The following is a 27,431-nucleotide window of genomic DNA, read 5'->3' as shown; positions in this document are numbered from 1 at the left end:
TGGGCTTCGAGCCCAGGATGAGGCGCAATGCATGCTCGACGACCTCCCATGGTATGCCTGGCATGTTAGAAGGCTGCCATGCGAAGACATCATGATTGGTGCGTAGAAAGTCGATGAGCTCACATTCCTATTTGGCCAGGAGCTAGGTCCTGATCCTCACCGTCTTGGTTGGGTTAGTGGGGTTGATCCCCACCGCCTTGGTTTCCTTGAGTGGATGGAAGGCCATCAAACATGCTGGTTTGTTGCAGTTTGGGACTGCTAGGGTCGATGACTCCCCGAGCCATGGGAGCTCAAACGAGTTGACCACAATGGTGGCAAGCTCTAAATGCTCATGGTCACATGTGAAGGCATGCGAGAAGGCGCTGCTCACGGTGATGACGTTGTTCGGTCCTAGCATCTTTAGCTTTAGGTAGGCATAGTTGGGGATTGCCATGAATTTGGCATAGCATGGCTGCCCCAAGATGGCGTGGTAGGACCCTAAGAAGTCCACCACTTCAAAGGTGATGACCTCAGAGCGGAAGTTGGCTCAGTTACCAAATGTGACGGGCAGGTTGATCTGCCCGAGCAGGGTATGCCTGTGCTCCTGGGATCACCCCATGGAAGGGAGAGCCCACTGGGCAAAGTTCCGTCTGGGGGATGCGCATGGCATCGAGGGTATCGACATAGAGGATGTTAAGGCCGCTGCCTCCGTCCATCAGCACCTTAGTGAGGCACTTCTTATGAATGATGGGGTCGACGATGAGTAGGTAGCGTCCCAATCTCATGACATGGGAGGGATGGTCCCTCTGATCGAAGGTGATCGGAGATTCCAACCAACTAAGGAAGGAGGGGATGGCTGTCTTGGCGGCGCATGCCTCCCTATAGCGCATCTTGTGCTGGCATTTGGACCAGATGGCATTGGATCCACCGAAGATCATGATGCATTCCTCAGGGTTTAGGAAGCTATCTCCATCCTAGCCCACTGTGCCTCCTTTCTTGGCTACCGCCTCTTTGCCATCTCCCTCTTTCAGCCCGCCAGCCTATCGAAGGAAATGTTTGAGGAGATCACAGTCCTTGTAGAGGTGTTTGATGGGGTAGGCATGGTTGGTGCATGGGCTATCCATGAGCTTGTTGAAGTGGTCAGGCAGGCCCTACTATGGCTATTTGCCCGTGCGATCAGCTACGGTGACCAACACGGTGTTGTCTGATCGGTGCTAATCCTTTTTGTTCTTCTTGCCCCTCTGCATGGAGGGGCCCTTGTCTTGGTCCTTGTGCTTGGCCTTGCCTTTGTCCTGGCCTCCATTGAAGACTACTCCAACTACCTCCTTACTAGAGGCGTGGTTTGTGTCGATGTCGAGCAGGTCGCAGGTGGTACAGGGCTTTAGGTAACCAAGCTTGTGGATCAGGGACTCGTAGGTTGTCTTAGAGAGGAATGCACTGATGACGTCTATGTCGACGACATTAAGAAGGGAGTAGCATCATTGGGAGAACCTACTGATGTAATCCCACCGAGACTCACTAGGCTCTTGCTAGTAGCTCTTGAGGTCCTAGGAGTTCCTAGGGTAGACGTACATCCCCTAGAAGTTTCTAACAAAGATCCACTTGAGGTCTGCCTAGTCACGGATGCTGCCATGTTGGAGGAATTTAAGCCACGCTCGAACATGTTCCCCTATGTAGATGGGGAGATACTGAATGGTGAAAAGGTTATCATCCACCCCTCCGGCTCGGTAGGCGAGCTGGAAATCTTTGAGCCAAATACCAGGGTTGTCTCCCTGGTGTACTTAGCTATGTTGGTGGGCGGTCGAAAGTGCTGCAGAAACGGCGCTCTCCGGATACGCTGACCAAAGGCCCATGGTTCGGGCCCTCAGGGCTGGGACTCTAGTAGTCTGGCCAGCGACCATGCCTAGGGTGTGTTTCACCACTTCCCTCGATGGTTCATCCAGGACCTGTGTCGTCTGCCCTCACCATCGCCTAGTGGACGTCATCATCATGATGGGCCTGATGCTGGTTACTAATGGTGCTACAAGCATCATGGTGCGAACTAGGCCGCTTGCGTACCGACGGTCGGTGCAGAGGAGGCGCCAGGTCAGACTGTGGCATTGGTGCTGCCTCCTAAGCCGCGCTTGGTGGTTGTAGTGGTGAGCAGATGGAGTGATCCGTCTGGCGCGTCCCCACTCCCCTAGTGGGGAGAAAGGGCGCATGTTAGAGTTGTAATGTAGAGCTTTCTGCCTATTGAATGGCAATGGCTTCTACCAGCGCCCGGAGGTTTCGATAGACCGCCCACTCCTAGGGGTAGACGGGCTTGGGAACGCCACGTAGAAGCATTGCCCCAGCGGCGATGTTCTAGCTAGCCTGGGCAAACTGTGGGGGATCGTTCCCCTTGTTTATGATGTCGCGCTGGACCTAGCGGGCATGACCTCGAGCACCGCCGACCGGGTCATGCGCATGGGGCGCAACGTGATGTACCGAGCGTGCTAGCACAGGCAGCGACTGGTTCTACCACCGTTGTCATAACTCCTTAGTGTGCCCTTGCATGAGCATGAGGGTCCCCACACGCGGGGCCAAAGGGGTGTGTGTCAGCGTAGACTCTGCAACCACCAACGGCTGTCCCAGAGCGTCCGCCATAGCATACTCCTAGGACGGACGGTGGCTAGGTGTCACGTCGCTGGAGCTATCACTCTCAACATCGTCATCCATGAGGTCGAGGAAATATGTAGGAGCATAGCTCGCCATCCCCATGAATTCGGACATGAGAGGGGGTGGCGCCGGTACCCTTCGGAGCCCTGGGTGTATGCATCTATGGGGGATGCGAGGCCATAGGGGAACCGGTCACATGGCGATCGCGGCAGGGACAATAGGGTCCCTCTGGATAATTGGCGGAAGATAGTGAATAGTAAGTAAATAACAATATGTACATTATTTACAACGGGGTTTGAGCAGAGAGTTTGCTCGGAATGAAGCGTAGGTGCCTCATTGTTGAAGTTGTCATGTGTTCTAGAGCCGATGGAGGGCGCCCCTCCGACAAGCGCTGGAACGAGTGCCTCCTCGTAGAGGTGTAGTATGCTAAGCCGGTCAGCAATGAAGTCCAGGCTTCCAAAGAGGAAGGCCTGGGATGGCTTGAAGACGGATGGAACCCATATCCCAATAGGTGGGAGTGTGGGAAACTCCGATGAGCTGAAGCGAGTCGTATCGCTCGAGCCCGCCATGGTGAAGGTGGCAGAAAAATGGGCCATCCGATGATGAAAAGTGTTGAACATACAACATTTTCCCCACGGACGGCGCCAACGGTCGGTGCAGAAAGTGACCAACACGTAAATATTTGTAGTTTTGCCTTATGTTGTGATCGGAGGTGGCCTAGCACTCAATGACATAGGGTTTATACTGGTTTAGGCAATGTGCCCTACATCCAGTTTGAGTCGGTCGGTGACTTTATTCTTGAGCCTATGTGCTCGAAGTTTGTAGTGGTGTTACAAATGAAAAGGAGAAAGATGGGGGGTACAAGACGTTGGGTTGGACTCTGGTCAGAAGGGCCAAGAGTGATGGGAGCTCCGCTATGTGCTAAGTGAACTTGATCGATCTGACTGAATCTATCCCTTGTTGGAGAGAGTGCACCCCTTTTATAGATGAAGGGGATGGCCTTACAGGTGAGAGGGAGATAGTGCATTTGTTACTAAGTCTTGCTGCCCACACTAGTGGGTATGAGATGATGGTAGGCAGCTATAATACTGTTGAATGTTAGATGCACGTGGGAGGTTGTGTCGTCTTCTTCAGGTATGGCAGATGTCAGTGCTTGCCACACTGTTGATACCCCGAGGCATGCAAAGGGTTTTACCATGTTCACCTGGTGTGGTAAATTCCAACGCCCACAACACTGTTGATGCCTAGAGGCATGTGGGGGAAGCCTTACCATATTTGTCTAGTACGAGAGTTGATGGTGCCTACAACACTGTAGGGGAAAATATCGGCGCCCATAACACTGCTTGGGTTCTGTCATGCTAGGGAGGTCATAGAGTACTATTCTACAGGTGTATAGGGTATGGTCCCTGGTATTACGGTTTGACTTGTGTGTCCTACCTTACTTTCTCTATCCATTTCCTGGTCCTTATCGAGTGAGCGCCCCAGGTAGGTTGGTCCTAGTCGGCTCTGATTACGCCAGTCGGAGAAGAGCAGTATGTAGGGGTTTGGCATATCCCCGGTCGGAGATGCGGGTCAGAGTCAAAAGCGGTGTTTGGCCAGGCCTTTCGATTAGAGAGGCCGTCTAGAGGTGGGATAGAGACCAAAGCGAGAGCTCCGATCGAAGAGGTGGGCCAGAGTCAAAAGCAGGTGTCGTTCCTCCTCGGCCAGGCCTTCCAGTTGGTGATTGGATTGCCCTTCTGGCCTATTATTTAGGTATTTGGGCCAGCCCATGAGTTGCACGTTGTTTGCAACGTTGCCTATCGGACCGAGCCTTTGTTGGGAAGCCGGTCCATAAGGGACCCTGGGTTTATGAATCCGACACAAAGGGTTCACCCCTCAGGTTCCATACCTTGCATCCTTGCTTCCATAGCCATGACTGCCACCACTAATCACCTAGGGTTCCCTATCTCTACATCCCCACCATCGTCGAGCCCACAACCAACCGTCCCCACCTCTAATGGATCTGTGGTGCCATTCTGACATCACCTTCCAACATATCGATGGCCTTGTCCATCCTGGTCTTCTCCACGCATGGACCTCGACTGAGGAGTGACTGCTGCCCGATGAGGAGTATCTACCATCGCTGCCCGACGGCTACGTGGTGTCATTCACCCACTTCCATGAGCGTGGGTTTGCGACCCCCGCCCACAGATTTCCTCGGGGGCTACTGCACTACTACAAGATCAAGCTACAGCACCTCAATCCCAACGAGATCTAGCACATGGCATTGTTTGTCGCCTATGCGAGGGGTTCCTAGGGATCAGCCCCCACTTCAATCTATGGAGGTACTTCTTCGTTATCACCCTCTAGAAGAAGAGGGAGAAGAGCGCTAGGTAGGAGCTGCATATGCCGATGTTGTGCGCCGGCATCAAGCTCCGAAACAATCAGGTCAGTGAGTACCCGCACATGCGGCTCTCAACGTCCAACATGGGGTGGCACTCATAGTGGTTCTACCTCAAGAACGATGATGCCGCCCCTCTGCCGGAGTTCACCGGGTGCCTGATCGAAGAGGCCCTGGAGTCATGGAGGAAGTGGGGCATCCTGGAGAAGGACAAGAAGAAGATCTGGGACCACATCTCCGCCATCCATATCCTCAAGGAGAATGGCTTGAAAGGGTCAGGCATCATCGAGGCCTATCATGCAAGGAGGGTGGCACCATTGATGATGCGTGCGCTCCCGCTATACGCGATGGCGCCTGAGGCATCATTCAATAGAACAACGCTCGCCGAGGGGGCGCTCCCCAACTCCGAGATCATGCAACACATCAAGGAGGCCATGGAGCCCTCGTAGGACGATGCGGGTGCCCTCCTCGATTTCATCTTCCCAGTACTAGGACATCCTCTGATGTGGCCGGAACCAGGCCATGTTGTCTTCGTAAGTTTTTCCCCTTCTCCTGCCTTCTCTTCAATCAATTTCCTAACCTCTTGATACTAACTTTGAGAGGGGCAGAACCAGCCGAGGGACCTCATCTTCATGGATCACCCGACGCCATTGCCGAGGGATTCATCTGTAATGGTAGTGAATCGCATCGAGGGTGAGTGACTCAGGAAGGCAAAGGAGGACAAGAAGAGGAAGAGGCAACCGAAGCTATAGGCATGGGAATGAGGGGAGGACACCGACAGTGACAACAATGATGATGATGGCAACAACAATGAGGTAGCCAACAATGTCGAGTGGGACATCCTGGAGAATGAGGATGCGCTGACAGATATCGGTTCATCCTTGTAGGAGTCGGGACCCTTCCTGTTCCATGGAGGGGAGGGTACGTCCAAGGAGTCGATGGAGGCGGGACATACCATCGACCTCCCTCAGGAGTCAACGGGGCGGGTGGCTCTGCTACCGCGCCTGAGATGTCGGTGGAGGCAAGCGGCTCCGCTGTCATGCCCCAAGAGCCAAGGGGAGCGAGCCCCTCTACCTAGGAGTAGGGGACGAGCTCAAAGTAGCCTCGCTCTGATGAGGTAGAGCAGAGGTCAGGGGGTTCACCCCCAACATATCTACCACCTGACGACGGGGAGGTGAGTTATCAGCTCCTTTATTTTTCCCTATTTTGGTCAGATTTCATGTGACTTATGCTTTTCGTCTCTTACAACGTTGAGAGATAGTGTAATCCTTTGGTGCTGGTGCCAAAGAAGAGAGTCGCCCTTCAAGTCAGGTGGCAGCCATCGGCCGGCATCACACCCGTTTTGGGTGGGAGCGGCGCCAGTGTGACTATGTCATCGGCCGGACAGGCGTTGCCCATGGTGGCGCCCGTGCCCTCGATGGGACGAGCAGACGTGGGGGCTGATGGGGTGCCTTTGGAGGTCACAGAGCAGCCAGCGATGGCGGCGATACTGCTGCTGACGATGGGGTGGACAAGGCTGCCAACCGCGCTCATGGTGCCAATCGTGGTGGGTGCGACATAGCCGGTCAGGGCCCCATCGATGCAGGTGGAGGTGGCTGTGATAGGCGTACCACACCCGGACACAACCATGGTGATGCCTGAGGCACCGGCATGACCCGTGCCATTGGTGGCCTAGGTGACGGCATCTGGCGTGGGCCGAACAGAGGGGGAGGCGACTGAGGGGTCCTCAGAGGTCGTGGTGCTGGAAGAAGAGTCAGCGTACGTACCACTGACCCCTTCTATTGCTGGAGGGAGTGTCCCAGTGGGGACATAATAGCGAGAAGGGTCAGTGGCAATCAGAGACGGCGGGGAGCCATCCCTAGCCCTGATGTCGGTGGGCAGCGAGTTGCCTACGCGGGGCAAGCCCCTGCTTTGGGGGGCGAGTCCGAAGGATCTGACGTCGACGCTCTTCACTCTCGACGATGCCATAGAGAGCATGGAGTGGGAGATCCTCAACGTGGGGTTGCATCCGTGCTTGATGCCCTAGACCAGGCCCAAGGTGCCTTGCGTGACATTATGGTTCCCTCCGGCTAGGTATTCGCTTGACCCTGCTTCTCGCCCTTTTCTTTCTCTATATATTTTTTGTATTCTGGCCATTGTTTACTTTTAGTCCCTTATCGCTCGCAGCCGGGGGAAGTCTTGGTTCCTTTGTAAGCAGAAGGAAACCTAGGACCACCTCATCGAGAAGGCACAACTACATGGGGAGGTGACCGCTCAGCTTGTTGTTGCCCAATAGAGGGAGGCTGAGCTGACTCCCCTCGCTGAGGAGGCAGACAGTCTTCGATCACGGGTGGCCGAGGCCCGTCGGCATGCTAACGAGACTAAGAGGGTGTTCGAGGCCCTATCAACGAGACTGTGGAGGGACGACGAGGAGGCCACCAAGGTCAGGAAGGAGCAAGATGGGCTACTCTAGAAGGACACTGAGACTCGCTAGTGGATCCTCGACCTTCTGGCCAAGGTTGAGAAGGAAAGGGAGTTGAAGCTAGGAGCAGAAGAGAAGCTTATAGCCTTGGAGAAAAGGGTGAGTTTGGATGTGGCGATGGTCTCCTGACTACACAAGGAGCGAGATGAGCTACTCCAAACTACAGAGAGGCTCTGCTTGGACTGTGGTGCGGCTCACGAGGAGCATGACCAGGCATTCCTAGAGCATGACTAGGTCTGCCAAGAGAGCAATGATACATAGCAGAAGGTCAGCTCCCTCCAGGGCAAGCTCGAAAATGTGATGACCTAGAAGCTAAAGGTTGAGAGCATCTCTATCGGGTTGGTCATGGACCTCGCTAAGGTGAGGAGGAATCTTTAGGCGAAGAGCGACAAGCTTGGTATCCAGAGCGCCGCCCTTGGAGTGATTGAAAGGTCCTTGTTTGGTTTTGGTAATTGAGTGACAACTTAGGTGGACTAATTGTGTTTATGTGAGATACACAGGTGATTAGTCCACAGGTACATGTGTGTGAGCAACATATGCCATGGAGGTGAAAATGGCTTGGAGATGTTGCGAAGCTCACACAAGTGATGATGAAGGAGCTTAAATGAACATGAGACATGACATTGAGTCATGTGATCAAGGTGGAGAAGATCAAGACAAGACTTAGCTTGATGGACCGGTTGCAAGCGTGAAGGGCAAGTCGAAGGCTTTGGAGTGATGGACCGCGTGGCGGTGAAGCTTGAGCAAGACTTGGCACCGATGGACGATGGCAATGGTGAAGAGCAAGTAGAGTCAAGATCGATGAACCAATATGATCATGTGATGATATGAAGTGGATCATATCATTGTTGATCGTGTTGGTGCATGTGTTGCATCGACATTGAAGGAGATGGAATGGAATGCGCAAGGCAAAGGTATAACCTAGGGCATTTCATTTCACCGGTCGTAGGTGTGTAGAGAAGTTTATGACCGGGTTTAGGATAGATGGCCGTACTATCAAGAGGGGCAAACTTGTTTGCATATCGGTCATCTAGTGCCACTCGAGTGATCTAACTTTGCATTGTCGCTAGGATCGAGTGGCGTGGCAAGTTGAGTGGCTAACATCCTTTGGGAAATGATTGTGAAAATGCTAACACACATACACATGGTGGTGTACACTTAGTGGTGTTGGCACATTTACAAAGGAGGTGGTGTTTGCAGGGGTGAGATGGGTTTGGGTCCCGTGCTTTCGGGAAAATGGAATGCCTATTTTCTATTGCGCCGGATGCAAATTCTTGTGGTTAGCACACTTGAGCAAGGGTGAAGAGAATGGAGAAGATGCTGGCGTCGGTCAACTGACCGAACGCTGGATCTGAATGCACCGGACGCTGGCAGGCTGTGTTCGGTCGCACTGACGTGGAGTGTAGCAGTAGCTGGAATGTGACCGGACGCTGGCTGCGTCCGATCGCGTTCGACCGGACGCGTCCGGTCATGCTCGGGAGCTTACTGGAAACGATTGGACGCTGGAGGTTTAGCGTCCGGTCAGTTGAGTGCTGCTGCGTCTGGTCAAGTCAAATGACCGTTGGAACCGGGACACGTGGTCATCTGCGAGCGACCGGACGCTGAGGTCCAGCGTCCGGTCAACACGACCGGAGCATCCGGTCAGCCCGACCGTTGCCCAGTGAAGGGGTAACGGCTAGTTTAGCCCTTGGGGCTATAAATAGAAGTGGCCCTCGGCCATGGCTGGTGGGGAGCACCTCAAGGGACTTAGTGTCCATGCTTGTGAGTGCTTAGGAGCCCTCTATCACACATATACTTGATAGTGATCATTCGATTGTGTGAGTGAGCGATTCTAGTGCGATTGCATCGTGAGGTTGCATCGAGTGGCACTAGGTGATCGAGTTGTAAGCTGGTGGTGCTTGTTACTCTTGGAGGTTGCCACCTCCTAGACGGCTTGGTGGTGGTCTCCGTCGAAGCGCGCAAGAAGCTTGTGCGGCGCTCCGGAGAAGTGCTTGTGAGGGGCATTGTGCGCGCCCCGCAGGAGCCGTGAAGAGCAACTCTAGTAAAGCGTGCCATTGAGCTAACCTCACTCAAGGGGTAGGTTCTTGCGGCGCCCGACGTGCGGGCTTAGCGAGTGATGCTAATTAGCCGCCGAACCACCAAGTGAGCGGTCGACACAACGGGGACTAGCGTGTTGGCAAACACGTGAACCTCAGGAGAAAAATCATCGTGTCAACCTTATTCTTCCCGTTGGTTTGCATCCCCATTACACAAGCTTGCAATTACTTTTATACATATTAAGCTTGTGTAGTTGCTCTTGTAATTAGATAGCTTGTGTAGCTTGCTAATTACCTTCTTGCTTGTGTAGCATAGAAGTAGCTCCCTTGCGTGGCTAATTTGGTTTTAGTAACCTTGTTAGTCACATTGCTTAGTTTTGTGTAGCTAAGTATTTGCGCTCTCTAATTAGGCATTGGTTGCCTTGTTATTGAGCATTGCTAGTGAGCATCGTTAGCTTTGTGCTTTTGCTTACTAGCATGTGTAGGAGCTCCCTTGTCGCTTAAAGTACTAGTGGCCTAGGTTTGTGTAACCTTGCTCCTAGAATTGTTTAGGAGAGCTCTAGCTAGCCCGGCACCTTTGTTGCATAATTGTTATCTTTGCAAGGTGCTAGTGAACATATATAGTGGGGTATAGTCTTGGCTAGACCGATAGTTTTAATTCCGCATTTGTATCGGTTAGCTGACGCAATTAAGTTTTAGAAAAGACTATTCACCCCCCTTTAGTCGCCATCTCGACCCTTCAGTGGTCTGCGATGACCTTAAGGTGGTGCGGTCGGAGGGGGCCAGCTCGCTCGTGGCCCATGCCATTGAGATCATGGCTCAGGTGCGCTAGCTCAAGAGGAATGCCCTTCTTGCTGGGGTTAATCAATCCTTCATGATTGCTCATTCTCATTATGGGGACAGCATCGACCTAGAGATGATGAGCCATGACTTCACGGCTGGCTATGAAGCCCACGAGCTGGAGGAGATGGAGATGGTGGTGGCTCCCCTTTCGTAGGTCCTGGCAGACAAAATAGAGAGCATAGTTCTCCCCCAAAGGGGTTTGTTAGGCAGATAGGTCAGGCAATCATTCATGTAACAAGCGGATAAGCTCTGACCCCTCTGTACTATTCGAACAAACTTATCGTTTTGTTTAGTTTGATTGAATTTGTTTTTCCTCCTTTTTTATGTGTGAAAAGGGGTTCACTTGTTCCGACCCTTCCGTTTGTTAAGACCATAGGGCCCGAGGTGTAGGAGGGAAACTTTGATCACGCTGGTAAGCAAGAGTGTCGTGGCCACTAGGGCTTAGGTTTCTTGTAGTTCGACCAGCCTTGCTCAATCGCTTGTTTCCGTAGACTTTGCCACTAGGTTGAACGTGAGGAAGAGGTCGGGCGCGGCGACTATTTTAGAAAGGGTGTATTTATACCCTTATCAGCCCTTGAGTGAGATTTGACCCCTTATCGTTGCTGGGTCGGGTGTCACTAAAAGATCAAGGAGAGAACAACGAAATTAGTAAGAGAAAATGTCTCTAGTTTTTTCACGTACCCCCTCCCTAGGTTCTGAGCCATCGTTCTACGACCACACATTCGATCTCCTTACCAGTCCAACTTTCCTCAAGCCTCTGCATATAGCAGGGGTGCGATCGAGGGTCGACTCATCTCTGTGATCGTTGCCCCGCCCGTGGTTTTTGCAACTAGGGGGGTTGAGCTAATGTCACTTGCCTCGATGGCTTGAGTGACGCGCTCGGTGAGCACGCTAATAGGCATGTTTTAGTGGAATCCAGGTCCGTCTTTTGTGATAGGGTCAGCATAGCCCTCTGATGGTATTCCACTACTCCTTAACCAGCCTCCTGGTAGATGCCTGAGTCATTCTGGGGGGTGACTTAGGTGGCTCGATGGCCTCCCCTAATGGGGATTCTATGGGATCAGCTCGAGGTTAGGATCGAATGATAAGGTCGAGATGACTATGTCCACTTCTAAGCGAGTCGAGCAAAGGCCACTGGGGCTCATCTGTGTTTTCTCCCCTAACTCTGCTCGACGTGAGGTGGCCTCGAGCCTTTCGTGGGCTAGCCTTTGAACCCCAGTCAGGTGGATTCCTGAGTTCAGGTTAGGCGGCTCGAGCCCCGAGCCCATGGGGGTTGTTAGGGGCCAGCCAGATTTCATGCATCATCCTGTCCTTAGTTTCCACAGCTAGAGGGGCTGAGCTAATGACACTTGCCTCGATGGCTCGAGTGTCACTATCGGTGAGCTCGCTAATGGGCACATTCGAGTGGAATCCAGGTCCGTCATCCGCTGATGGGGTCGGCATAGCCCTCATGTAGCATTCCACTACTCCTTAACCCATCTCCCGGTAGATGCATGTCACTTCGGAGAGCGACTCAGGTTGCCCGCTGGCCTCCCCTCGATGGGATTCTATGGGCTTGGCTCGAGGTTAGGACCGAATAAGAAAGGTCGAGATGTTCCTATCTGCTTCTGAGCGGGGTCAGGCAAGGCCACTGGGGCTCATCTTAGTTTTTCTCCCCTGGCTCTATTTGATGTGAGGCAGCCTCAATCCCTTTACGGGTCAGCCTTCGAGCCTTGGTCAGTACCGCTTAGGTCGAATGGACGACTACCGCTTCGTTACGCGATGCAAAGCGTTGTGATGCAACAATTGCATATGCAATGCTTGGATGTATGGGATGAATATATGGACGAATGGATGGATGGATGGATGAATGAATGAATGCATGAATGCATGAGAATGGATGATCATGCAATGTAAAAGAAAAGTGGGGGTTGGTAAAGTTACCTTGATGGCTCGGGTGACGGGTTCAGGGAGCTTTTACTAGATATATCTGTGTGGGGTCCGGGTCCATCGTTCATGATGGGGTTGGCGTGACCTGCATGGGACATTCTGTTGCTCCCTACCCATCTCTCGGCTATGGCTGGAGCCGTTCGATTGATTTGGGTGACTTGCCGGCCTCTCATTGATAGAGATTCCTCAGGTGGGCCCCTCCAAATCCTTCCTAAGAAGGTGGAGGTTAAAGCTTGGGGTGCTGGGACAAAAACTTTGATCATGCTAGTAAGCAAAGACGTCGTAGCCATCGAGGCATAGGTTTCTTGTAGTTCGACCAGCTTTACTCAGTGCTTGTCTCCGCACACCCTGCCTCTAGTTTTTTAATGTGAGGAGGGGTCAGCCATAGAGAATGTCTTCCGAATAGACACTCTTGCCAGCCCCTGAGTGAGACCCGACCCCTCGCCATTGCTGGGATCGGGGGCTCGATATCAAAATTAATGCGCGTAAAGTAAGGGTGACCCGCTAGCATAGGAATTACCTTGATGGCATGAGTGACGGGTTCAGGGAGCGCTTACCAGATATGTTTGAGCGGAATCCGGGTTGATCGTTCGCAACGGGGTTGGCATAACCCACGTGCGGCATCCTACTGCTCCCTACCCGTCCCTCTGTAATGGCTAAGCCATCCGGTCGACTTGTATTGCCCTGCTGAGACAGGACTTACCTACAGAGATAGAGGATGAGAACATCCCGCGCAAGAGATTTAGTTAGGCAGATAAGACAGGCGATAAACTTGTAATAAATGGTCAAACAATTTTAGCCCTTTTCCCCCTTTCGTATAAAAATGTTAGTGCATTCCGACCCTTTCTGTCGTTAATGTTGTAAAGCTCGGGGTGCGGGTGAGCAAATTCTAATCACGCTGGTGAGTAAAGGCGCCATAGCCACTAGGGCATAGGTTTCTCGTAGTCCAACCAGTTATACTTAGAGCATGTTCCCACAAACCTAGCTCCTAGGTCTTAATGTGAGAGGGAGTCGAGCATGGAGAATGTTTGCTAGGCAGATAGACTATTAAACGCGTATCAACTCTTTTCGCGGCTAAGGCCAAAAAGCCTAGGGTGCGGGGAAAAAACTCTGATCACGCTGGTGAGCAAAGACGCTGTAGCTGTCGAGGCATAGGTTTCTCATAGTGTGACCAGTTTTACTCAGTGTTTGTTTCCACAAACTTTGCTTCTGGGTCTTAATCATGAGAAAGGGTCGGACGTAGAGACTTTCTACTGGATAGATATGCTCTTATTAGCCCCTGAGTAAGGCCTGACCCTTTGCCGTTGCTGGGGTTGGGTGTCACTAAAGGTTAGGGAGTTTGATAGCAAAACTGATAAGAGAAAGTATGCGTTTTTAAGGGTAAAAGCGATGTAGCTGCTCGATGTTCTAGGCATTGGCGAAGACCTTACCGTCGATGGTGTTGAGCTTGTAGGCGCTAGGCCAGAGCACCTCCGTGATGATGTATGGTCCCTCCCATGGTGGGAAGAGCTTGTGGTAGTCCTTGCTGCTCTGGACGAGGTGGAGGTCCAGGTCTTCGACGTTGAAGGCCCACCCCTACACTCGACGGCCGTGGTACTGCCATAGCGCCTGCTAGTACTTGGTCGAGCGAAGGAGGGCAACATCATGCGCTTCATCTAGCTAGTCCATGGCATCCTCGAGGGATGCCTCGGCTCCCTGTTTGTCGTATGCCTTGACCCTTGGTGCTCCATAGTCAAGGTAGGTCGGTAGGATAGCCTCAGAACCATAGACCATGAAGAATGGTATGTAGCCGGTGGCCCGGCTGGGCATCGTCCTTAGGCTCCAGAGCACCATAGGAAACTCTGTGACCCATCATCTGCCAAACTTGTTCAACCAGTTTAAGATCCTAGGTTTGAGGCCTTGTAGGACCATGCCATTCGTGCGCTCAACCTACTCGTTCGTGTGGGGGTGTGCCACGGTGGCCCAATCAACCTGGATGTGGTATTCATCATAGAATTAGAGGAACTTCTTTCTGGTGAACTGTGTGCCATTGTTTGTGATGATGGAGTTTGTGACTCTGAAGTGATGGATGATGCGAGGAAGAACAACACGGTTTGCTCGGACTTGATCACGGAGATCGGCCGAGCCTCTATCCACTTTGTAAACTTGTCTACGGTGACAAGCAAGTGGGTGTAGCCCCCGGGTGCCCTTTTGAGGGGTTCGACCAGATCGAGGCCCCAGACCATGAATGGCCATGTGATGGGGATCATATGGAGTGCTTGGGCCGGTAGGTGAGTTTGCTAAGCATAGTACTGACACCCTTTGTAGGTGCGTGCAATCTACTTGGCGTTGGCTACTGCGGTTGGCCAGTAGAAGCCTTGTTGGAACGCATTTCTGACCAGGGTTCTAGGCGTGGCATGGTGACCATAGACCCCACCATGGATATCACTCAGCAAATGCTTCCCCTATTCGATGGGGATGTAGCGTTGTAGGATCTCAGTGTGCCTTCGCTTGTAGAGTTTGCCCTCAACAAGGACAAAGGACTTGGTGCAATGCATGAGCTGTCGAGCCTCTGTCTTGTCCATCGACAGCACCTCACGGAGGAGGTAGTCGAGGTAGAGCATTCTCTAGTTGACCAAACGGTCGGGCTCTGTCGCTGGGTCCTCTTTAAGCTCCATGACTTCAGGGTCGGATGGAGCCGACGGTTGGTCAGCCCCTAAGCCTAGGGCGGGCGGCCATTCACCGACTTGTTCTGGCCCCTCGTAGCAAACCAAGGGCTTATGCTGATCGCTGGCGAAGACACCCATTGGCACTAGCTCTCAGCCAGATGCCACTTTTGCTAGTGCATCGGCCGCCTCATTGAGATGCCTCGGAATGTGGTTGAGCTCGAGGCCATCGAACTTGTCCTCTATCTAGTGGACTTCTCGGCCATATGCAACCATCTTGGCATTGTGGTAGCTCGACTCCTTCATGACTTGGTCGATGACCAGCTAGGAGTCGCCCCAGACATCGAGGCGTCGGATGCCAAACTCGATGGCAATGCGCAGGACATTGACGAGTGCCTCATATTCGGCCACATTATTGGAGGAGGGGAAATGGATGCGGACCATGTACCTCATGCATACCCTGAGGGGCATAATGAAGACAAGCCCCGTGCCACCGCCTTTCTTCATCAGTGATCCGTCGAAGTACATCGTCTAGAACTCTTGGTCGACGACCGCTAGTGGCATTTGGACCTCGGTCCACTCTGTAACGAAATCAGCCAACACTTAGGACTTGATGGCCATTCGGGAGGCATACACAATGCCTTGACACATCAGCTCGAGTGCCCACTTTGCGATTCTTCCCATGGCATCCTGGTTTTGGACAACCTCACCGAGGGGGAAGGATGTCACGACCATCACTGGATGTGACCCAAAGTAGTGGTGCAGCTTCCTTTTGGTGATGATGACAACATATAGGAGCTTCTAGATTTGGGGGGTAGCGGGTCTTAGAATTGGATAGGACCTCACTAATAAAGTACACGAGGAGCTATACTTTGAGGGCGTGCCCCTCTTCTTCTCACTCCACTACTAGGGCGGCGCTAACCACTTGCGTGGTGGCTGCAATGTGGAGTAGAAGTGGTTCTCCATCAGTCAGAGGAACCAGGATCTAGGCCTTCGTCAGAAGCTTCTTAACTATGTCAAGTGCCTTCTAGGGCTTGGACATCTATTCGAAGTGGTCGACCTTCTTCAGAAGTCAATAAAGGGGGAGACCTCATTCGCCGAGGCACAAGATGAAGCGGTTGAGCACGGCGAGGCACCTTGTAACTCATTGTACCCCCTTTATGCTCTAAATCAGGCTCATCCTTGTGATGGCCGAGGTCTTCTTCGGGTTGGCTTCCATGCCACACTCGGAGACGATAAAACCAAGAAGCATACCACTTGGGACCCCCAAAAACACACTTCTCAGGGTTGAGCTTAATGCCATTTGTTCAGAGTTTTGCGAAGGTCTACTCAAGGTTAGCTATCACCTAGCCAGCCTGTTTGGACATGACCATGATGTCGTCCACATAGGCCTCAACGGTCTGCCCGATGAGGTCCCCGAAACACTTGAGCATACAACACTAGTACATAGCCCCAACATTCTTTAGACCGAACGGCATTGTAACATAGCAGAACAATCCAAATGGGGTGATGAAAGATGTCGTGAGCTGGTTGGACTCTTTCATCATGATTTGATAGTACCCAGAGTACGCATCAAGGAAGCAAAGGGTTTCACACTCTGAGGTAGAGTCAACTACTTGGTTTATGCACGGCAAAAGAAATGGATCCTTTGGGCATGCTTTTGTTGAGACCCATGTAGTCAACACACATCCTTCATTTCCCACTCTTCTTTCATACAAGAACGGGATTGGCTAACCACTCAGAGTGGTATACTTCCTTGATGAACCCAGCCGCTAAAAGCTTCACGATCTCCTCACTGATGGGCTTGCGTTTCCCCTCGTTGAAGCGATGTAGGTGTTGCTTCACTAGCTTGGAGCTTGGCCGGATCTTCAAGGCATGCTCGATGACTTCCCTTAGAATGCCCGGCATGTCCGAGAGTTTCCACGCAAAGATGTCTCTGTTGGCGCGAAGGAAGCTAACGAGCACGCTTTCCTATTTAGAGGAAAGCGTGGTGCCAATGTGCACCACTTTCCCTTAGGGCTGCTAGGGTCTATGAGGGCCCCCTTGGCGTCCTCCACTAGCTCGAAAGACCTGTCCGACCGCTTGGGGTCGGGTGCTCCTTCGGTGATGTCCTTCCTGATGTCCGTGAGCTCTTTGGAGGCGACAATTGCCGCGGCATGATCGTAGCACTCGACCTCGCATTTGTAGGCATGCTAGAAGGAGGTGCCAATGGTGATGACCCCTCCTAGGCCTGACATCTTTAGCTTTAGGTAGGTGTAGTTGTGGACGACCATGAACTTCGCGTAGCATGGACATCCTAGGATGGCGTGGTAGGTTCCATGGAACCCAACCACTTCAAAGGTGAGAGTCTCCATCCTATAATTGGATGGATCCCCAAAGGTGATGGGCAGATCGATCTACCCAAGTAGCATGACCTACTTTCTAGGCACATTGCCATAGAAAGGTGCTTCGGTTGGTCGGATGCAGGATTGGCTGATGCCCATGGCGTCGAGCGTCTTGGCGTACATGATGTTGAGGCTACTGCCTCCGTCCATCAATACCTTGGAGAGCCGCTTCGTGCTAATGATTGGATCAACCATGAGCGGATACCTCCCTAATTGTGGGACATTCTCTAGGTGGTCGGTCCGATCAAAGGTTATGGCGGACTCCGACCATCGAAGGAAGGTAGGCGCGGTTGACTCAGCCATATAGACCTCACGATGCACGAGCTTCTGATGGCGCTTGGAGTCATAGGCTGCCAACCCTTCGAAGATCATGAGGCAGCCATCCAGCATCGGAAAGCCACTGTCCTTCCCTTCGGCGTCGTTCGTGGTCGAATCAGGATCCTTCCTGTGCTCTCCTTTATTGGAGCCTCCGGACAAGAATCGCTTTATGAGACTGTAGTCCTAGTATAGATGTTTGACGGAGAAGGCATGGTTCAGGCATGGCCCCTCGAGTAGTTTCTCGAAGTGGTTCAGGGTGCCCTCCGTGGGTTCTAACCCCCCTTGCGGTCAGTGGCGGCCACAAGCGAGCCCTCGCGCCGCTGCTTGTTCTTCTTTTTGATGGGACGGTTGGAGGTGCCTTCACCGGTGTCCTCATCCCACTTCGCCTTGTCTTTTAGGTGGTCAAAGATCGCTCCAACCATCTCCTCACCCGAGGCATGGCTGGTGGCGATGTCAAGAAACTCCTTGGTGGTTCACGGGCCCTTACATCCTAGCTTGTGAACCAGGGACTCACAGGTGGTCCCAGATAGGAAAGCTCCTATAACGTCAGCGTCGATGATGTTAGGTAGCTCATTGCACTACTGGGAGAAGCGCCGAATGTACCCACATAGGGTTTCTCCAACCTTCTATCGGTAGTTCTTAAGATCCCATGGGTTCCCAGGGCGCTTGCCCGTGCCCTAAAAGTTTCCCACAAAGATCTCTTTTAGGTCTGCCCAACTTTGGATTCTGTTGGGCGAAAGGTGTTCCAACCATGTTTGCGCCGAATCGGCCAGAAACAATGGAAGGTTGCGGATAATGAAATCATCATTATCTACTCCACCGGCTTGGCAGGCAAGCTGATAATCCTTAAGCCATAGTCTGGGGTTCGTTTCCCTAGAGTTTTTGGGATGTTGGTTGGTAGTTGATACCTTGGCGGGAAGGCGGCGTTGAGGATGTGTCAGCCAAAGGCTTGAGGCCTCAGGAGGCCGGGGCTTGGGCTTCAGTCCTTGCCACTATCATAGCGTCTGCCACGATGAGGGTGATAGCCATGGCTAGCTCCTTCTCTTGGTTCGTCGTGGGTATGTCTGTGGGCATCAAGGGTGTCGCGTGTGTCATGGTTGCGGCCGAGACGCTCATGCACTAGGACTGTAGTGCGCTGCCTGCCGCCTGGTGGACTGACATGTCCTTATTGGGTCGCTTTGAGGGCGTGCGCTGGCTAGCGTTGAGCTCACATCGCTGAGATAGCGAGCTCTCAGCATGCTATGCCGCCACACGCTCGAGCAGCGTGCGAATATCGTGGTGGGCCCAACAATCCTCGAGCGTCGTAGGCCTTGGAAGCCCACGGAGCAAGGCCACCATAGCAGCGATGTTCTAGCTCTCCCGGGTGAAGTGTGGGAGGGCTTCATCGTCCGCGATGATCCTCCGGTTCACGTCGTAGGCCATGGTGCACGCGCGCCCACCATCTCCATGGTGCTCGATCTTCCGATCAAGCTCCGCACGTTCCTGCTCGAGCTAGAGTCATGCTTCCTCGAGCTCTAGATGCCAGGCCTTCAGCTGCTCCACCCACAGGTGGGGTGGGGCCCTTGTCTTCCCTTTGACCTCGTCGTCGAGGTCATTCGTTGGGGTAGCCACCTTTTCGTGGATGCTTTCGACATGTCCCTTAGGGGTACCTACCATGAAACACTCATGAGAGGGGCGATGACTCCCCCTACTAGAGTCAAAGCCGGAGGGCGACTCCGACTCTCCAACGAGAAGGTCATGGAAAGATTCTACAATGTATTCGGTCATTCCCACGAACTCGTCGTTCGTAGGGGACTGAGGAATGCGTTGCGCCACAAAGTGGCCAACGGTCTCTGCAGCGTTGCGCGGACCAAACGGGAGAGCTATCGGGGCGCTCAGGATGAGGTATTTTAGAGAGAGAGGTTCTCCCCCAACAAGCTGCACCATATCATTGGCGAACATGAAGGTAAGGTGGCATAGGTCCTCCTAGGATGGTTGGGGGTCCCAAAAAGGCGCCGAGCTGGCACTCCAACCTCCCGTAGTCGAAGCCGAGGAGCTAGCCGCTCCCGGGGGTGCAAGCCTCCGGTGCATGCAGCTGCAGCTCCTCAAGCGCCTCGGCGATCACGTCGAGGCCGATGAAGGGGAGTGGTTGGACGACTGCGGGAGCCAGCGCCAGCTCTCCCTCTGTCATGATAATGAAGTCTAGGTCCCTGAAACGCATGTGCGCGCCTATGACCTAGCTGACGTTGTGACTAGCCATCCGAGGCCTGGTGTATACGTCGAGACACGTAAAAGGCCCCTACCTGGCGCGCCAACTGTCGGTGTTTTGAGTTGCCACCAATAAGTAAATTTCTAATATTGCACGTCTGGCTCGGATGGTGTGCTAAGAGGACACGAGGTTTATACTGGTTCGGGCAAAATGTCCCTACGTCCAGTTCGTTGCTGCCGCTCGTGTTATTAGCACTAAAAGTTCGTAGTAGGGTTTATAAACGGGCGAGAGAGGGACATGTCCCAAGTCTCTGATGGAAAAGGTGAACGGGTTTTGAGAGCTCGGTCACTGCTCAATTGTATGTTCGGGGTTTGATGAGTTGATCGGATTCGACTCTCCTGTGGTGTGTTACGATGAGTTCCGATCGTTCGTTCGATGCCCCCTAATGGGATGCCTTGCTTTCCCTTTTATAGGCCAAGGGAAAGCACGAGTTACAGTGGAAGAAAAAAGGAGAATAATAATAAGATGAAGTCTTCCAGGATCGCTGAGTCCTTCTTCTCTTCTATGCGGGTCCCGCTGACCCTGTAGACATCAACAGGGACAACTTCACGTCGTGGCCCTATCCGTCACTGGTGCCATGCGCAGGCGTCATCTCTCGTTCATGGCGCTCCACTCCGTCCTAGCGGATGTCGTGGCGAACTGACGCACCTGTTAGTGTTCGTACGAGGGTTAGGCAGAACGGCACCGGTTCACCCGATGCTGTTCCTGATGTGAATCCTTAGGTATGACCAGTCACGGCCACGGGTTATATCAGGGCATGCCGGTCACCTCCCTGGCGTTAGAGCTTTGACCTAGGTTCATACGCTTGGACCTAGAGTGGTCGACGGCAGTATGGGTCTCCGTCGGGCTAAACGGAGCCCTCGGCCTCGGGGTCGGGCGAGGCGGAGTTCCTCCCCAAAGGCCGGGCGAGGCGGAGCCAACCCTCAGGGGTCGGACGAGGCGGAACCCATAGCCTCGGTGTCGGGCGAGGTGGAGCCAGCCCTTAGAGGTCGGGCGAGACGGAGCCCGCGACCTCGATGTCGGGCGAGGCGTAGCCATCCTCAGGGGTTGGGCGAGGCGGAGTTTGCGCACCTGGGGGTCGGTTGGAGCTGTAGTTGCGCTCTTAACTGCTTAGACGAATCAATGTTGATGGTTATTAGCTCCTCCTATTCGGATACCCTGGTATTGGTCCCTGATAGAATTACTTCAGACTCATTAATTTTGAGCGCCTGGTGGCCAGAATCATTGTTGAATAGGTCGTGTCGTAAACCAAATAGGCCTATAATGTTCTACTCCAAATGGAATATAGAGACTCGACCGTAAACCAAACATGCCATGTTTTACTCCAGATGGAATATCGAGTCGCTATATTTCCTCGACTATCGAGTCGCTATATGTGAGTTTGATTTAGTTGGACACTTGGGCATGTAAGTAGAATAATATGTATCTATTATTTAGAAAAGTCAGTATGACGGACAATTGAGGGAGTATATATAATACATGGGATTTGACTAGAAGGTGTTTCATAATTCTCATTTTTCCCTCTTTGGAGGATTTGGATGGTTTAGTTTCTTGTTGAGAGGGAAATGACGTCGATTTTCAGAAAACGGCTACGCGTACAAAAGTTCCCTCCAAATCCAGCCGTCCACGCGGAAACCACCGACCAGATCTCGCATATCTTCGTGACCTCCGCTCGCTGAGTCGCTGGCTCGGCCGCTGCTACCGTTCGCTTCTCTCTCGCCGCCCACTCCGCCACTCGGAAACCTTCCCCCCTCCTCCTCGCCGCCCGCGGCCGGCCCCTTCTCCAGAACCTTCTAGAACCCTGAACCCATCGGAGCTCCGGGATGGAGCCCAAGAGACGAGAGCGCCGGGTCATCGCCATCGCCGGTGCGGCAGCGCTCGTCGCCGTCGGCCTCAACATCGCCTTCTCCGCCGTCGCCGCCCACCGTCGGAGGAAACGACGAGGTGAACGTCGCAAAACCCTCGGTCTTCGCGTTTGAACTCAAAGCCAATCCGATGCTCTGAAACTGAGCAACCTTGCACTGACCCGTCCATTGTTTTGGTTCAATCTCGTACCAATGTAGCATATAGATACAGTGATTGGTGTTTGCTTAACACGGTCCGATTGCTTTGCCCTTCAGCGCTACATATACTTGCCGCGTGAACTTTGTATTCATGCGTCTATTGTTTGAAATGTTACAATTAAAGCTAAATGATAATTCTTAGGTTTGGAATTTTGAAAAGTTATCGATGTGTGTATTTGAATTTTGAGTGGTTGCAGAGCTTCCAGGGTTTACTGCTCAAGTCAACCTTTCAGCAGCTGAGATTAAAAGAATAGCTGACCGTATCATCTCTAAGTCAAAGGAAACATATGATTCAGTGGCTGCAGTGCCCCTAGATAAAGTATGTATGCAACTCTTTATGCCACTGCATTTTACTAATTGCACTGTTTTGTGGAATGTGGCATTTATAGAAACCCATACAGGGCTTTGGGCTTGCGATTTGATTTATAGTCATCTATAGCTATAATATTCAGACAACCATATAGTTGTAGGGAAGTATACATATGTTTGCAGCATGCTGGTTCTTAGAAAAATACAATTTGCAATGAGCATATACAGGCCTCAGATCTGGAGAATTTTCTAACGGTTGCATGTTGTATTTTGTAGGTCAGTTTTGCAAATGTCATTGCACCATTGGCAGAATTAGATGTGCTGCAATTTCCTCTGGTTCAAGCTTGTGTTCTTCCTAGGATGGTATCACCATCTGAGGATGTTCGCAAGGCAAGTGCTGAAGCAGAGAAGCTGTTGGATTCCCACTTTGTGCTGTGCAGGTGCAATGTTGCCACTTATTTCTTATTGTTCACTTGGATGTAGTAGTAATGTATGTTCCCTAACTGATATTAGTGTAGGATTAGGTACCATTGTGAAGGGCGGGCCTGGTGCAAGCGGTAGAGTCTTACCGCCTGTGACCGGAAGGTCCCGGGTTCGAGTCGCGGTCTCCTCGCATTGCACAAGTGAGGGTAAGGCTTGCCACTGACACCCTTCCCCAGACCCCGCACAGAACGGGAGCTCTCTGCACTGGGTACGCCCTTTTTTATTAGGTACCATTGTCAACTAAATGAACTGGTATTGTACAAAACAAAATTATGCAAATAGCTTGTAGCTTGGTATCTGTGTTACTCTTACTCATATTATTTGCTGGGCCTGGTGAGCATCTGTGACATAATCTCAGTGACCCATCCATCATGTTGTTTTGTAAAATCTATGAAGTAATGCATATTCTGTAAAGTTTATGAAGTAATGTATCATTTCTTGCGAATAACAATAGGATGTGAGGTTCCCTTTCTTCTATCTCAGCCAATACAACGATTTGCTGAACATGTATTTGCTGCAAGGTGACCAGGCAGCGTGAAGATGTTTATCGTGTCATAAAAGCATTCGCAGTGAAAGGCGAGAGAATAGGTCCTGAAGCAACAAGATTTCTCCACTCCTTGGTACAGAATTCTTTCGTTACATGTACAATTGAATGTACTTAGATATGCACTATGTCTAGATACATAGTAAAAAACAATGCATCTAGAAAAGCCAAAACGTCTTATAATTTGGAACGGAGGGAGTACATGTGATGATTTGGTGCCAACGCTTTAACCCTGAATATCATTTTCTTAATTGTTGTATCCTTATTTATTTTGAGATAAACATACATCATGTAGGTCAACTGAGTGTTGCAGAAATGCGTATGTTACAATGGATTTGTGGTCACACAAGAATGGACCGAGTTAGGAACGATGATATACGTGACCGCCTAGGGGTAGCACCAATTGAAGAAAAGCTTATCCAACATCGGTTGAGGTGGTTTGGCTATGTCCAAAGGAGACCTTCAGAGGCACCAGTGCATTGTGGAGTCCTAAGCCAAGCTAATAATGTGAGGAGAGGTAGAGGTAGACCGAAATTGACATGGGGGGAGGCAATAAAAAAAGATTTGAAAGCTTGGGATATACCTAGAGATCTATGTTTGAATAGGAGTGCTTGGAAAGCAGCTATTGATATGCCTGAACCGTGACTAGAGGCTCTTGGTGGGTTTCAACTCTAGCCTACCCCAACTTGCTTGGGACTGACAGGCTTTGTTGTTGTTGTTGTATACATCATGTAGGTATAATCTGGCTCCTGACTGGTCTTGTAACATGCTCATCTACTGCATCTTCTCTTACGCTGATGTGTCTTTGTGTCTGCAGCACCCATTGTCCCATTCTTCTTGAACTTGAATTTCTGATTTATTTGTTAGCATCAGAGCTGAAAGTAAACCATAGAATTAATTGATTGTAAAGTTACTGAAAGATAGGTGATGTGTCTTGCTATTGTATTATTTGCAGTTTGTATGAAAACGATTTTGCGAATTGGTTTGGCTAATCAGTGTCGTTTTGCTGAATTGTCTAATTATGATTAAACAGGTGAAAGAGTTTGAGCGTAATGGAGTTAAACTATCTCAAAGCAAGAGAAAAGAAATGGAGAAATTGAAATCTCATATGGATGCATTAAACCTGAAGTATCTACAAAATTTGAATGATTTCACCAAATTCCTTCTTTTAGGTGAGGATGAGCTAGCTGGAATGCCCTTTGATTTCCTAAAGGTAAGCTAGAGGGTAAGGTTGAATCAAGCATACCTTTCAGAAGTACAATAAGCAGTTCTTAGAAGTTTCAATAATCTTTGCTTACTTTGTGCTTGAACAGAAGTTTGAGTGAATGAAAAATATGATATTATTGCTTTCTAATCCTCTTTTACCCAAACTCTTCAACTCAGGATCTGGAAAAAGCTGATGGAAAGTTTAAGGTTCCGTTGACCAGTTACCATGTTACTCCAATTCTTGAGCACTGCAAGGTCAGTTCCCTGTCTTAAGCTTTATCACACCACTCCACATTTCATAATTATGATTAATGTACACTTGGCTGTTTTATGAGCTTTGTCCACTGATTTGGCAGGGATAGCCAGTAATATTGTATGTTGTGGGATACTCTTTTTTCTTATTTTCTTTATGCTAGAAAGTATGCTGTTGACCAATTGCAATGTATATTTATGCAATCAAGTTATGTATGGACTGGATGTCAACTAGTTGCATCTTTTCAAGGTTGGCTCTACCAGGAAGCAGATTGCTGTCGCTTATGGACAGAAAGGTGGGAAGGATAATCTAGCCATCCTAGAAAATTTGGTAACCACAAGTGCCCATCTCCACTGTAACTTCATAGCAATTGGTGTTTTCTATCGCTGATTTCACCTTATCTCATAGCGTCTGTTACATTTGATTATTTTGCAAGTGTAGGCAGGAACCCTGGAACTGACATGTTGCAGTTTCATCTTCTATGTTTATTCAGGTTCAGCTAAGACACAAGTTTGCTGGATTACTGGGGTACACCAACTATGCTGATTTTGCAATTGAGCCCAGAATGCCAAGAACTTCAAGGAAGGTTTGTGCTTTTCTGCTAGGAAATCTGCTTGATTATTTCGTTTTAGCTAAATCTGCTTGGTGAAACACGTTTTTCAATATCAAACTTGGTAAAAAAAATTCAATCCTGGTCTAGTCAGCTCGCTGGCAAAATGTTGTTTCATGCTTTTCTTTCACGCTAGGAAAATAACAGATGTCAAAGTGTTTTCTCCTGCAGGTCTTAGAGTTTTTGGAAGAGATGTCAGAACAATTAAGTGATGTAGCTAATAGAGAGCTCAGCATACTCAAAGACCTTAAGGTTTTATGAAAGCTCCTTTTTGCTCTGCTAATTTTTCCATCGATCGAACTCTTTCATTACTAATCAAATAATTGCTAACGATTTTCTGATTTCAGATCAAGGAGGAAGGAAATGCTCAGTTCGGAATGGAAGATTTGTTGTACTACATCAAAAGAGCTGAAGAATTCAAGGTTGATCTTGACATCGGTGAAATTAAACAATACTTCCCTGTTAGCCTGGTCATATCTGGAATGTTGAAGATGTTTCAGGATCTATTTGGTAAAATGTTAGCCATGAACTAATGCACTAGAAACCTCTATTTTTATAAGGTATGAGCACAGATGTATTTTCTGCTAATTCTTTTTTTTTCTTTCATGAAGCACTACGATTTGATGAAATTAAGGATGTGGATGTTTGGCATGATACAGTTCGTGTGTTTTCTGTTTGGGATGCAAGTTCAAGTGATCTTTTGGGTTACTTTTTTCTTGATATCTTTGCCAGGTTTGTTCTGAAAGCATGCTAGCGAAGCTTGAATGATTTTCAAGGTTTCATGATATGTAAAACATGTTTGATGATTAGATAGAAATGCTGAAAGTCCATTGGTTTTCATACAAGAAATACATTAAAGTTGCTCTCGCTGCCTTTTCTTTCGCCCTGTTCATCATAATTGACAAAATTTATATTAGGGAATCCAACATTTGCAAGGAGAAAATAGACTCAATAATGCAGATGCAAAACACATTAAGGAACACCACATAAGACACCATTCCAGTACACATAAAACAGGGTTATTTAATTGGCTACCCTATTTTGCTTCAAGGGAAGGGAAGTATACCCACACTTGCGTTGTGACACTTCAGAATGGATGCTTGTGTTTTAATGGTACGCGTAAGGTAACTCGAAAATCTCATGCATATTATACAGTGCAATCAGAGTATGAATTTCTTGTTAGAATCACTGTAATTCAAATGATTAAATTAACATTCTCTTGTAACCACAAAGGTTTTATATTGAAGCAAATTTAACAGGTGATCTAATACAATCAAATTGTTAATTAAAAGGTCAAAGTACTTGTTCTCTCACATACTCACAATATCTATAATCTTTGGGAAGTACTTCTGTAGCCTGCTTGAGTGGTTAATTATTCATGGTGTAATTACTGGTTGGTTGCTGAGTGCTTACAGGTTCCGGCTGCTGTGATATTATCTCAATGTCCAAAAGAGCTTGATGGGAATTCAGCATTACTGCGGTTCCCTGAAGTCGTGAGGCTATTCCATGAATTTAGCCATGTGGTATTGATATCAATTTTCTCTATTGGATTCTGACAAAGTATAAATATCCTGGCATTTGTTGACACTAAATGAATAGATGTACTGATTTCATTATCCTGCAGGTCCATCACGTATCCAACAGAGCCACCTTTTCAAGATTTTCAGGTCTTCGACTGGAGGGTGACTTCACTGAAATTCCAAGCCTGCTACTCGAGAATTGGTAGGCATAATTCTTTTCTTCAGTAATGTGCCAATTACCAACACTTGTTTAATCCATTGGAAGCTGATGTTTCTGATATGTAAAGCAACCTTGTCATCTCAGGTGCTATGAGAGTATTTCTCTGAAAATGATGTCTGGCTTCCATCAGGTGGTTCAAATTTAGCATATGATGTTTACGTGTTGGCATTATTATCCTACCTTGCATATTTTCAAGGAAAAAAAATAAAGATGTAAGAGAAATGGTCACTGGTCAGTCTAGTAGATGGAACTAATTTCATGAATAAAAACAAAATATTTGTGACCTTGCATGGGTGAAGAATCCTTGGTTACTGAGTAATCAGGATATGATCTGGAGACCAACACTTATGTTTTTCCGAGTGA

At 50.0% G+C, this 27,431-nt stretch overlaps 1 protein-coding gene across 4 annotated transcripts in view; it reads left to right on the top strand.

Moving 5' to 3' along the window:
• LOC136450901 (probable thimet oligopeptidase) overlaps window positions 1-27,431 on the top strand; it is a 35,600-nt gene that overhangs the window by 6,465 nt on the left and 1,704 nt on the right. For 2 of the 4 annotated variants that reach the window (XM_066451569.1, XM_066451566.1), the window contains exons 1-15: window positions 21,540-21,804; window positions 22,121-22,242; window positions 22,509-22,672; window positions 23,245-23,335; window positions 24,293-24,472; window positions 24,643-24,720; window positions 24,968-25,048; window positions 25,212-25,304; window positions 25,500-25,580; window positions 25,676-25,838; window positions 25,940-26,060; window positions 26,380-26,452; window positions 26,744-26,851; window positions 26,953-27,050; window positions 27,153-27,201. In XM_066451569.1, the coding sequence (XP_066307666.1) occupies window positions 21,684-21,804; window positions 22,121-22,242; window positions 22,509-22,672; window positions 23,245-23,335; window positions 24,293-24,472; window positions 24,643-24,720; window positions 24,968-25,048; window positions 25,212-25,304; window positions 25,500-25,580; window positions 25,676-25,838; window positions 25,940-26,060; window positions 26,380-26,452; window positions 26,744-26,851; window positions 26,953-27,050; window positions 27,153-27,201 (1,623 nt within the window). In that variant the 5' untranslated portion in view covers window positions 21,540-21,683. Of the gene's footprint in view, window positions 1-21,539; window positions 21,805-22,120; window positions 22,243-22,508; window positions 22,673-23,244; window positions 23,336-24,292; window positions 24,473-24,642; window positions 24,721-24,967; window positions 25,049-25,211; window positions 25,305-25,499; window positions 25,581-25,675; window positions 25,839-25,939; window positions 26,061-26,379; window positions 26,453-26,743; window positions 26,852-26,952; window positions 27,051-27,152; window positions 27,202-27,431 lie in introns of those variants that run through there. The other 2 variants (XM_066451567.1, XM_066451570.1) reach the window with 2 other exon arrangements.

The sequence above is a fragment of the Miscanthus floridulus genome, chromosome 5 (assembly GCF_019320115.1).
Source record: "Miscanthus floridulus cultivar M001 chromosome 5, ASM1932011v1, whole genome shotgun sequence".
Taxonomy (NCBI): Eukaryota; Viridiplantae; Streptophyta; class Magnoliopsida; order Poales; family Poaceae; genus Miscanthus; species Miscanthus floridulus.
This window is presented reverse-complemented; position numbering and strand designations above follow the sequence as displayed.